The 12697-nt window shown below is 35.4% G+C and overlaps 1 protein-coding gene across 2 annotated transcripts in view; it reads right to left on the bottom strand.

Moving 5' to 3' along the window:
• TBC1D32 (TBC1 domain family member 32) overlaps positions 1-12697 on the bottom strand; it is a 247479-nt gene that overhangs the window by 173549 nt on the left and 61233 nt on the right. For both annotated transcript variants that reach the window (XM_045066413.1, XM_045066412.1), the window contains exons 17-18: positions 2822-3023; positions 2174-2256 (exon numbers count right to left, since the gene is read on the bottom strand). In XM_045066413.1, coding sequence (XP_044922348.1) covers positions 2174-2256; positions 2822-3023 — 285 coding nt within the window. The remainder of the gene's footprint in view (positions 1-2173; positions 2257-2821; positions 3024-12697) is intronic.

Raw genomic sequence — 12697 nt, 5'->3', positions numbered from 1 at the left:
CTAAGTGAAATATGACAGCTGGAAAAAGACAAATACCACGTAATTTTGCTCATATGTGGAATTTAAGAAACAAAACAAATGAAAAAGGACAAACCAAAAAGCAGACTCTTAACTCTAGAGAACAAACAGATGGTTACCAGAGGGGAGATGGGTGGGGTGATGGGTGAAATAGCTGAAGGGATTTAAGAGTACACTTACCATGATGAGTACTGAGTAATGTATGGAACTGGTAAATCACTATATTGAATACCTTAAACTAATATAACACTCACTATATGTTAATTAAACTGGAATTTTTTTTTTAAAGGAAAAGAAACATATTAGGAATCTGCTATGTACTGGCATTAGGATACTCTAGTTAACTAACACAGATGGTTTTACACTCAAGTTTAACCAAATTATGAAGGAACAAATAATGTCTATGTCATACTGACTTCTCAATTAACACAAAAGAACAGGAGACATTCAACTCTATGAGCTAACGGAACTCTGATGATGAAAATGAAATTAATAGTTCTGACTCTATATAGTATCAAAAACTCTATAAAATATTTTATTTCTAAGACTTTAATATCATATTTTGAGAGATCCTCCCTTTCCCCCAGAATCAAGTTTCTACACGAAACACATTCCCCAGTTTAACACTGCTTGACCCTCCTAATCATTAACTCCTCGCCTAGAAGGGACTCAGGAGATTTGTGGAATAACCTCAGAATGCCTAGCTAAGCAATGACTCTCTCTCAGTCTACTTGTTTGTGATCCAGTTACCTGGAGGAAACACACATTCTCCTCTGTTCTACTATGTAGTTAAGTTTGATCTTTGTAAGCTCTGCTTTAGAGGGAAGCCTACAGCTGTCCACAGCCAATATGACAGAAGGGTAATCTAACTCTTGAGATTTTAGGAACCCTCTGTTATTCAGTGTTTTGATTTGTTTGACTTCTTTATCATTATTACTCAGTTCACAACTTAGGAGGGAAGAAGTGGCATATAATTTATTAGCTCCTTCACATTTTAACTTCAGAATCTAAAAATATCACTGAGAGTAAAATGTATTAACTACATTAATCATGTTCCCTCTTCTAGCCTATTGACCATATTATTTCTGCCATCTGAAATAATGTTCAGTATTTAGTCAATTAACATCTATTCTCTTTAACTTCTATGGAAAGTGAGTTCTTATGGAAAGATTTCCCCACAACTTCTTATGGAAAGATTCCCCCACAAGGTGCCTCCCAATGGATCCCACATGGCCCCACAATATAAATTTAGCATACTATATTACCATGTTGTATTTATTTATTCTACAGGACACAGTAAGCTCTTAAGGCATACAGGTATCCCCAAGAAATGAAAGCACTTGGTCCAATATATAGTGGAATGAATTAGAAAATGAATGCATAAATGAAATGAAAAATGACAAATCATAGAAGATTTTAAAGAAAGCAGATCTGGGGTGCCCAGGTGGCTTAGTCAGTTAAGCAGGGGCCTTAGCCTCAGATCATGGTCTCAAGTCTTGTCATGGAGCCCACGTCAGGCTCCCTGCTTAGTGGGGAGTCTGCTTCTCCCTCTGCCAGCCCCACCACCCATCCCCATTCCTCTGTTCTATCTCTTTCTTAAATACATAAATAAAATCTTTTTTAAAAAAGAAAAGAAAAGAAAACATCTAACAATTACCTCAAAAATTGCAGAAATGTTCTCCTCTCCTCTCTCCCACACACATACGAAATGGCAATGGTTTTAATTTTGTGACAACTATCAGTAAAAATTTTAGCTGATTTTTACAGAAGAATTAACTATTTGTTAAACCATTATACTGTTAAGGAAATGAAAAAGACTTTTTGTTTGACTTCTTTAAACTATATCTACCTGAAATGCTATTTTTTAATTTTTCTTAAGAATATCCCTTAAAGCAAGTATTAAGTAATGCTAGATATAAAGTACAAGTATGACATGATCTTTAAAGTTCCCCCACATGTAATTTTCCTTAATCCTATACATATACATTTTCCTTCCTGTATTTTTTTTTTTTTAGTTTTTATTTCAATCCAATTAATTAACATACAGTGTGATATTAGTTTCAGGTGCATTTTTGCTACACTATTCAATTACATTCTCATTTAAATTATTTCAGCAAATGTAGAAAAACAGGTAAGTTTAGTCAATTGTGCTTACATGTTTTGGGATTCCTGGTTTACCGAAGAAACAGAATCCAAACCCTTTACTGGAGTAGGAATTCTTTCTGATAGCAAACTTGTCTAAAATACAACAGATTACATTATTTTTTATTGACAGCATTATTCATAAGATCTCATGATACATTTTTACAGTTGATCCTTAATATAATTAAAATTAAATTACCTTCAAATTTTAAGTTATTTAGTTTTTAATTATATATCATCTAAAATTATTTTTAAATGAAGTATATAAATGTGGGAAAAAAGGCTTAGTACTGAAACATACTACATTTGACTCTTGCTACATTATAATCTCCAGTGTCCATAACAAATCCCCAGCTGCACATAAAAATCGCTCAGAAATAGCTTCCGAAAAAGAATGTCAGTTTATACAAAGATAATTATCTAATGTTTCTCCTACCAAGAGAAAAGACTTTGAAGTGCCCAGTTTGGTCCTAGAACTTTGCCCTCACAGGAAATGAGGTGAAGTCATCCTGTACCAAATTAAAAAGCATTATGTTCCCTAGAGTACTGTGATGCTAAGAAAATCGTATTTGCCCCAGTAAAAGATTAAAACTGCATTACAATAGTGACTATATTTGAAATAAAGATTTGCAGAGAGGAGAAAAAGATTGAAATTTCTTACCTTCTTCCATGCCTTTGCTATAGACTCATGCAAACAATAAGGAATTAACACCTGTAAGCCTTCACATGTACCATATATTTGACGACACACAGAAATAAAAGCTCCTTTAACCACAGGCAACATTTCCGATCCAGAAAAAATAGAAATATCGTCATCAAGAAGTTTTTTCGAAAATTGGGCAATTATATGAGCACCTGTAGGGCTAAAACACAACAGACTAAAAGTGATTCCAAGGTTATAAATCATAACCTCTTAAAGTGCTACCAAAAAGTCTAGCCATATCACAAACTTTGCATTTGCTTGGCTCCTCTTTAGTTCTCTAGCTGTTCTCTAACATGTCAACATTAGCGTTCCCACACATGTACAGATAACTGTCTAATAAGGAGAGCAGTTTCAGGAGACAAGAGGAAGGAATACACAGATTGAAAAAAGCAAAATTATACACTTAAAAAGCTACAGACATCATGGGCCCAGGGCCATATGTAACTTCACTTGATTGTAGTAAAAACATAATTCTGAGCTCCCATGTCATTAATAGGACATAGCCCCTTTATTTCAGAGGCTGGTACACTTTAACAGTAATAATAAGAAAATCATAGTAAATACTTAATATTCCAGGCATTGTTCTAAGTATTTTAGATGTATTAACTCATTTAATGCTTACACTAACCCTATGAAGTAAATATATTCTTCATTTTTTTAACAGGTAATATAGTTAAAGCTTACAGGAGTTCAATAACTTTAAAAATATCATATAGCTAATAAGAAGTGGAGCCTGGACTCAAATCCAGCGTATCTAGCTCCAGAGCAGCACACGTTACAGTCAGCTACGGATAGGACAGGATTCTGACTCTCCATGTACCTCCACCCATCTTCCATAGTTCCTACATTTTACCAATCTTGTTTTATCTATTCCCTGACCTTTGCCTCTACCCACCTCTACTGGAATATTATAGGTTAAATGTCAAATAGTGATTAAGGTTTCTATGTTATACGCTAATACCCCAACTAACAAAACTATAATTTTTAATATTATCTGATAATTCACCTATATCAAGATTCTCCTGATTAGGTACTCCTTATAACCAGATTTGTATAAATCAAAATTCAAACAAGTTTCACAGAGTACATTAAGTTACTGTGACCATTTAGGCCCCCTATTTTCTTTCATAACCATGCCATTAATTTGGAGAAGTGACATATTTTTCCTATCCATTCTTTATTTGCATAATTGCTTCACCATGCTGTCACTTAATGTGTTCCTCTACTTTTCCATATTTCCATAATTGATAATTATATCTAGAGGTTAAAAGTTCAATTTCTTTTTTCTTGGCCAAACAACTTCATAACTGGTTGCTACTGTGTACCTCCAACTGCATCACTTCATTAGATACAGATCTGGTTGTCCCATTTTTTTTTTTCTTTTGGTTGTCCCATTTTTAATAGTACTAAAAAATCAACTGGTCAGATGGTATGAGCCTGAACTCTCCAGTGGGAAGTTCTCCCCACATCAAGCCTTTAACCTAATGGTTTTAGCACCAATTCATGATAACTTCCTAAATCAACTATTTCATTAGGAGTTACCAAATGATGATTTTTAATTTTTTCTACAAAGAACTTTATCCTCAGTAACTTAAGAGTTATATTAAATACAGTTTGTACAGGGGCACCTGCGTGGCATAGTCAGTTGTGTCCAACTCTTGGTTTTAGCTCAGGTCAGGAGATGGAGCCCTGCATTGTGCTCCAAGCTCAGCACAGGCTCAGCCTGAGATTCTCTCTCACTCTCTCTGCTCCTCCCACTCATACTCATGCTTGCACACTCACTGTAATCAACAAAAAAACTTAAAAAAAAAAATAGAGTTTGACAGGAAATTGAAAAAAAGAATCTGAACATTTCTAATCAATTTGAAAAATGATGAGTCAGTGTCTTCACAACCTTAATGGATAACTGACAATGTTTTTTTTTTTAATTTTAGTGTATTTTTTAAATTATTTTTGTATGCTTTATGTATGTCAACATTAAAGTCTTTTTTTTTTCCTTTAAGATTTACTTATTTATTTGACAGAGAGAGACACAGCAAAAGAGAGAACACAGGAAGTGGGAATGCAAGAGGAAGAAGCAGACTTCCTCCCAAGCAGGGAGCCCGATGCAGGGCTCAATCTTAGGACTCTGGAATCATGATCTGAGCCAAAGACTGAGCCACCCCGATGCAGGGCTCAATCTTAGGACTCTGGAATCATGATCTGAGCCAAAGACTGAGCCACCCAGGTGCCCCTAAAGTCTTTTTTTTTTAAAGATTTTATTGATTTATTTGACAGAGATCACAAGTAGGCAGAGAGGCAGGCAGAGAGAGAGGGAAGCAGGCTCCCTGCTGAGCAGAGAGTCCGATGTGGGGCTCGATCCCAGGACCCTGAGATCATGACCTGGGCCAAAGGCAGAGGCTTAACCCTCTGAGCCACCCAGGCGCTCTAAAGTCATTTTTTTAATCCTCAAATTATCCACCTTAAACCAGTAGGAGGCCCCTTCTGGTAGCCTGGGGGTACTTTTGACCATATGTCTTTAGTCTTAGATAATTTCCTTACTTTCTAGAATGGTAAAATATCTCGGGATCACCTTGCATATTTCCCAGCCCAATCCAGAAACAACTACCTTCAAGGATCCCTTCCTCCTCTTGCAAGATAAAACAACAATAACAAAAATTTAGATATTTAGAGACCACAACCTCGGTGCCAACTCATTGCTAAGGGGTTGTCATTATTTGTAGGTCTCTTCAGTGGTACTTCTGAGAAAAGCATAAGAAAAATAAATTAATACTTATATTTCCATTATGAATTTAAAATTCAAGTTTAACTTCTTTAATTCTCTATTCTAATTCCTTATGATGCTCATTATTTATTTGCTTTATTTTAGAGTATGTTCATAATAGTTTCAAAACATACTGATAGCAGTTTAAGATTACTTTAAGAATTTTTTCTTTCAACCTTATGATGTATTCCACTAGAAATGTTCAAATCAGGTCACTTAAGGTAATTCTTTCCACTGCATGGGTAGGTCACTAACTTGTTTGGTGGTTAAATTCAATTATTCCTATTTGTCTGAATTTCTTTGAAATGCGAATTTTTCTTTTTTATTTAACTATTACATTTAGCATATAAAACAGCTACATGATTCTGAAGTCAAATTTAGGTACAATGGAGGTATAACCCATATATCTTCCATCTCTACTTCCCTATCCACATGTTCTTCTCTCTTCCTCTAAAACTTCCTTTTCAGTTTACCTTTTTACCACTCCTTTTGAAAAATATCAGTATTTTATTTATTCATATTCCCTTCCATTATATAAAAGGTAGCATTCTAAAACATCCTTTAGTGTTTCATTTGTTCACTTGGATATCCTGAAGATAACTCCGCAGCAATACATATAAAAATTCCATGTTCCCATTGCACAGCTGCTAAGTGCTCCTTTGTGCAAACACAATTTAATCAATCAGCCTCTCATTATTGGAAATTTTTGATGATTCCTGTCTTTTACCAATATAAATAATCAGAAACAACCATAGCACAATGGTGATTCCAAAAAAACTGATAGTTAATGTCTTATCTATTTAATGTAATCTGTCCACTCTGTTCAAGATAAGGGAAACTAATGAATCATTGAACACATCAAAAACTAATGATGTACTATAAGTTGGCTAACTGAACATAATAAAAAAAATTTTTTAAATTTTTAAAAATTAAAAACAGAAATACTAATAATTGGGGAAAAATTCACTACATAACTGCATATCTATATAGCAAAAAAAAAAAACCACTGAAATAGGGAAGTGATAAACAATAAAAAGAAACCTTAAAACTCAAAACACAAAGTTAGTCTTCTTCATTTACAAAAGAATTGTTATCTATATAGAAAAAGACTTCCAGTTTGAATATGGTAGATTGACATGTTCACATCTACACCCTCTTGACATACTAAAATGCAAAAGTGAAGGGAATTTTCAGAAGGCTTTTACAGTTGTCAAGGAAAAAAGAAAGGATGTGACAGTAACAATGTTTTGGCATCTAGAAAGTAGAAAGAAAGAAGTAACTCAGAACCTGGAAAAACTGAATGATCAGCCACAATATAGAAAACACAACACAATTTATTTCACAGAACTTCTCAAAAAAGTCCAATTGGTGGTAGCAACTATCTCTGGAATTAGGGGTAGACATGGGACTGAAAATAGAAGAGCTGACATCTAAAAGTCAACTTAAAAAGAAGTCTGACAAGCCTCCCTTCCACATTCCATGTAGCCATCCCACTGTATCTTTTGGAAAGTAGGCAAAGATCAAGAACAGTTTAGAGTACCACAGGGTTAAATCAAAACTTATACAGTAAAACTTGAAAACCATTTTCTCCACTCAGTCATCTTTTTCTGCTAGGCTTTTACTCTCTGTAGACAGCTAGCTATAGGAGCCTTCTCTATGGAATATGAGAAGAACAAAGACTACAGAGGCCAATGTGAGAGGTTCCCCAAACAAATCCATGACAAAATGCCCTGACAGCAAAGGCCACAAGTAATGAGGTCCCACAGTTTTCCCACAGTAATGAGGTTCCTACACAGTTTTCAAACAGCTATTTACCAACTTTTAAGTATCTGAAGAAATCTCTCATCTAAAATCTGAAGTTAAGAAAACAAATAGAAAAATCAATGTGCAAGGAAAAAAGAAAATGAAAAATGAGAACTTTGTATCTTCATGCTTGTAAAAGAATTTAAACTCATGAAGCAAGAAAGAATAAGATAGTAGAATAAGAATGTTCTCTTATAGAAAAAATATAACTTAAGAAATGCAAATCTCAATCTGAATCTAAGGGCTAGAAAATAAAGCTGAGGAAATTTCTTAGATGGTAAGAAACTTAAAAAGCAAGCTCCTAGAGGGGGTGATCCAAGGTAGTGGTAGGAAAAGTCCTCCTCCCATCAACACACCCAATCTACAGCTACCTAAGATCATTCCCCTGTGCAGAGAGATCTAAAAACTAAATGCACTGATTCTCACAAGAAAGGATAAAAGGATCATATCAAAACAGGAGAAGTAGAGACAGTCTCCCAAAAAACACCCATTCATGACATGGCAACACACAACAAGAAGGGATCTCACCACACAGATGCATCTCCCAGAGGAGAAAAAGGTTGGTCCCCCACATTGGTGACCCCACTCTTAGGATGTACATCAGAGAAATAAACCCACAGAACACCTGGCTTGAAAAAAACAAAAAAACTAACACCAGGGAGTCTTCAAGTGCTATAAAGAAACAGACTCCCCTCTTAGAGGGATTGTGGTCTCCTCCAAGACCTAGCAAAGAAACAGTAGTCTGGAAAGGCCCCTAGACTGTATGTAAAAGAGACTCATTTGCTAATGTGGGGGCACTGGCCAGAGAGGCAGGAGACAGAGACAAATGAGGATGGTAGATGACACAGATGCACTCTCCACGTGGCCTACTAGCAGGGCTACCACCACCTTGCTGGTACAACAGGCATGAGCTTTTGTGGTACTTGCTGAGTCCAGGTGGAGAGTTGCAGTACTCCCCAACTTCCCAGCTGGAACATGAGCATGAACTGTCAGGCCAGTCTCCTATTCCCATCCTAAAGCCAGAATACAGACAAGGCACTCTCCTGTTCCATTACAGAAGCCCATGGAAACATACATTCCTATTTTCCTGTTGTCTTTCTAAAGCAGCTAAGTGTGCCCTGTTCTCTACACCTTCTAACTGTCTTGCTCAAGGCAGCAGATGGACACAATCCACACTCCTTGAGGGCTGACTCTCCAGAGCTCCACCAGATTATAACAACTGGAAAGACTTTTCTTGGCAGGCCATCAATCCCAGGGCCCTGAACAAACAGCAAACTGAAACAATCCCAGTCTTCTGTGAAAAAGGCCCATTTACTCAGCCTATAGCTCTAGCCTCAGGAACAGACCTCAGGTTTCCCACAATCAAGAGGCTACGGAGGCACTCCAAGGGAACAAAAGCAGGGAAACACCATCCTCACACACCCCTTTGGCCTCACTACAGCTGAATAAGACTTCCCAGAGAAGATCATATACATTCACCTGGAACTCAGATTTTTGCGACTCACACTCAGGGAAAATCTCCATATCTGACCTGGAGGCCAGCAATGATTACAAATGTGACCTCAGAGGACTAAATATATTTGCACACTTTCAAAGCTGGCCTGAGGGTCTCGCTTTTAATCAGACTGAAACTGGGTGCTATGATCCCCTTCGATCATGGATAGGCCTTGGAAAGCCCTCAAAAAGGGGGCATATTTATAATAAACCAGACAACTGAGATAATCACAAAGGTCTGAAAGACAACCAAGAGCCAGGACAAGGTTGAACAAGTGATCCATCACCTATTCAAGGCTACTGTTTGAAGACTGAGAAAAGTGCCTGCATTTCACCTAATACATAGAAAAAAACAGAGCCAAGCCAAATTAGGAAACAGAAGAAACAAACAAACAAAAAACCAAAACCTCAGAAAATGATATGGAGATAAGTACCTGATTTAAAAAAATTCAAATTAATGGTCATAGAGATGATCACTGAAATCAGAAAAATGGATAAACACAGAACCTCAATAAAGAGACAGAACACATAACAAAGTACCAAGCAAAAGTCAAAGACCCAAAAAACACAAAAACTGGACTGGAAAATATACTAGAGGTGTTGAACAGAACACTGGACAAAACATAAAATAGATCAGAAAGCTGAAAGACAAAGCAATGAAATACACCAGGATATAGTAAGAAAAAAAATTAAATAAAGATAACCTAAGGAATCATGGGACAACATCAAACAGAATAAAATTCAAATTCACATTATAAGGGTCCTAGAAGGAAAAGAGAAAAAGGTGCAGAAAACTTATTGGTAGAAATAATGACTGAAAACATCCCCAACCTAGGAAAGAAAATAGGCATCAAGGTCTAGGAAACCCAGAGTTCCAAACAAGATGAACCCAAAGAGAGATACACCAAGACACATAATTAAAATGTTAAAAGATTCAAAGTTAAAGAGAGAATCTTAAAAGCAGCAAGAATAAAACAAATTGTTATTTGTTTTATAAATGAACAAGGGAAACCCTATAAGCATATCGTAGATTTCTCAACAGAAACTTGGCATGCTATACGTGACATAGCATACCCAAATTCCTGAAAGGAAAAAACTTCCAAATAAGAATACTCTACTGGGCAAGGTTATCATTCAGAATTGAAGATAAAGGATTTCCAAACAGGCAAAACTAAAGGAGCTCATCACTACTAAACTAGCCTTGCAAGAAACCTTAAAGGGACTTTTTAAAGCTGGGGGGAAAAAATGGCACTAATTGCAAAATATATGAAAGTAAAAATCTCACTAGGAAAGGTATAGATAAAGTTAGAATTCTAACTTCTAAAGCTACTAAAAAGGCAAAACACAAAAGTAGTGAAATTAATTACAATAATTAGTTACAGGATACATAAAATAACAGGTTGTAAAAAGTTGAATCAAGGGGTGCGTGGGTGGCTCAGTTAAGCATATGGCTCTTGATTTCAGTTCAGGTCTTGATCTCAGGGTCGTGAGTTCAAGTGCCACACTGGGCTCCATGCTGGACGTGGAACCTAATCGAAAGAAAGAGAGAAAGAAAGAAAGAAAGAAAAGAAGAAAGAAAGAAAGAAAGAAAGAAAGAAAGAAAGAAAGAAAGAATAAAAGGATATGTGCTTTAAAAAAAAGTTGACATCAAAAACATAAAATATGGTAGAGAAGTAAAAATGTAGAGTTTTGGAATATGTTCAAATTTAAGTTTCTATCAATTTAAAATAGATAACTATATACATAGGATGATACATGTGAACCTTACAATAACCACAAAGTCTGAAATAAATGACAGGGGGGTATTACATAATGATAAAGGGGTCAGTCTAGCACAAAGATATAACATAAATATATGAACCCAACATAAAAGCACCAAAGCATATAAAGCAAATATTAAGAGACCGAAGAAGAGAAACTGATAGTAATACAATAATAGTAGGGGATTTTAACATCACAGTTATTACAGATCATCTAGACAGAAAAGCAGTAAAGAAATAATTGGATTAAATAATACATTTAACCAGATGGACTTAATAGCTCTATACATGTGTATATGTATACATATATATGTATATAAACACACACGTGCACACACATACAACATTCTATCCAAAATTCAGAATACACCTTCTTCTCAAGTGTACATGGAGCATCCTCCAAGACAGATAACACGTTAGGCCACAAAGCAAGTGTCAATGAATAAGAGTTAAATAGTATCAAGCATCTTTTCCAACCCTAAAGGTATGAAACTAGAAATCAATTACAAAAGGGAATTGGAAAAACTATAATTATGTGGAGATTAGCATGTCACCAAACTACTATGTCACAGAAGAAATCAAAGATGGAAAAATACCTAGAGACAAATGAAAACAGAAATATAACACACCAAAATCTGGGATACAATAAATGTAGTTCTAAGAAGAAATTCATAGCAATACTCAACTCTCTCAAGAAATAGGAACTATCAAACAATTTCACTTTATACCTATAGGAACTAGGGGAGAAAAAAAGGAAGGCCTAAGTTAGAAGAAAGTAATAAAGATCAGATCAAAAATAAATCAAGACTAAAAAAGTGATAGAAAATATGAACGAACTTAAGAGTTGGTTCTTTGAAAAGATAAATAAAATTGAAAAGCTATTAAATAAACTCAACAAGAGAAAGAGAGCTCAAATAATCAGAAATAAAGTAATACAATGGGATCATAAGTGACTACTACAAACAATTATAAACCAACATATTGGACAATGTAGGAAAAAAAATGGAAAAACTCCTAGAAACAATCTCCCAAGTCTGAATCATGAAATAGAAAAAATGAACAGACTGATTGCTAAAACTGAACTAGTATCAAAAACCTCCCAAACAAACCTCCAAGACCAGAAGGCTTTTCAGTGGTGAATTCTACCAAACATTCAAAGATTTAATACATATTCTTTCTAAAGTCCTCCGAAAAGATGCAGAGAAAGGAAAGCTTCCAAATTCATTTTACGAACCAGCACTACCCTGACACCAAAACCAGACAAAGACACCACAAAAAGAAAATTACAGGCCAGGGGCACCTGGGTGGCTCAGTGGGTTAAAGCATCTGCCTTTAGCTCAGGGTCCTGGGATCGAGCCCTGCATTGGCTGTCTGCTCAGTGAGGAGCCTGCTTCCCTCTCTCTCTCTGCCTGCCACTCTGCCTACTTGTGATCTCTCTCTGTCAAATAAATAAATAAAACCTTAAAATATGAAAGAAAGAAAGAAAGAAAGAAAGAAAGAAAGAAAATAAATTAATTAATTACAGGCCAATATCCCTAATGAACATAGATGCAAAAACTCTCAGTATCAGCAAATCAAATTCAACAATACAAGTATTATACATCATGATAAAGTGAGATTCATTCCAAGAATGCAAGGATGGTTCAACATTCACAAATCAACATGATATACTATATTAAAAAAATCAAGGATAAGAATCATATGATTATCTCAATAGATGCAGTAAAAGCACCTGATAAAATTCAACATCATCTGTTATAAAAACTATCAATTAAGCAGGTAAAGAGATACCATACCTCAACATAATAAAGGCCATATATGACAAACCCACAGCAAATATCATACTCAACAGAGAAAGCTGAGTAGGATGTCCACTCTCATCATTTATATTCAACATAATATTGGAAGTCTCAGCCACAGCAATTAGACAAGAAATAGAAATAAAAGAGATCCAAATCATAAAAGTATTAAAACTATCACTATCCATAGGCACCATGATACTACATACTAAAA

The sequence above is a fragment of the Mustela putorius genome, unplaced genomic scaffold, assembly GCF_011764305.1.
Source record: "Mustela putorius furo isolate JIRA1106 unplaced genomic scaffold, ASM1176430v1.1 tig00003863_pilon_pilon_pilon, whole genome shotgun sequence".
NCBI lineage: Eukaryota > Metazoa > Chordata > Mammalia > Carnivora > Mustelidae > Mustela > Mustela putorius.
This window is presented reverse-complemented; position numbering and strand designations above follow the sequence as displayed.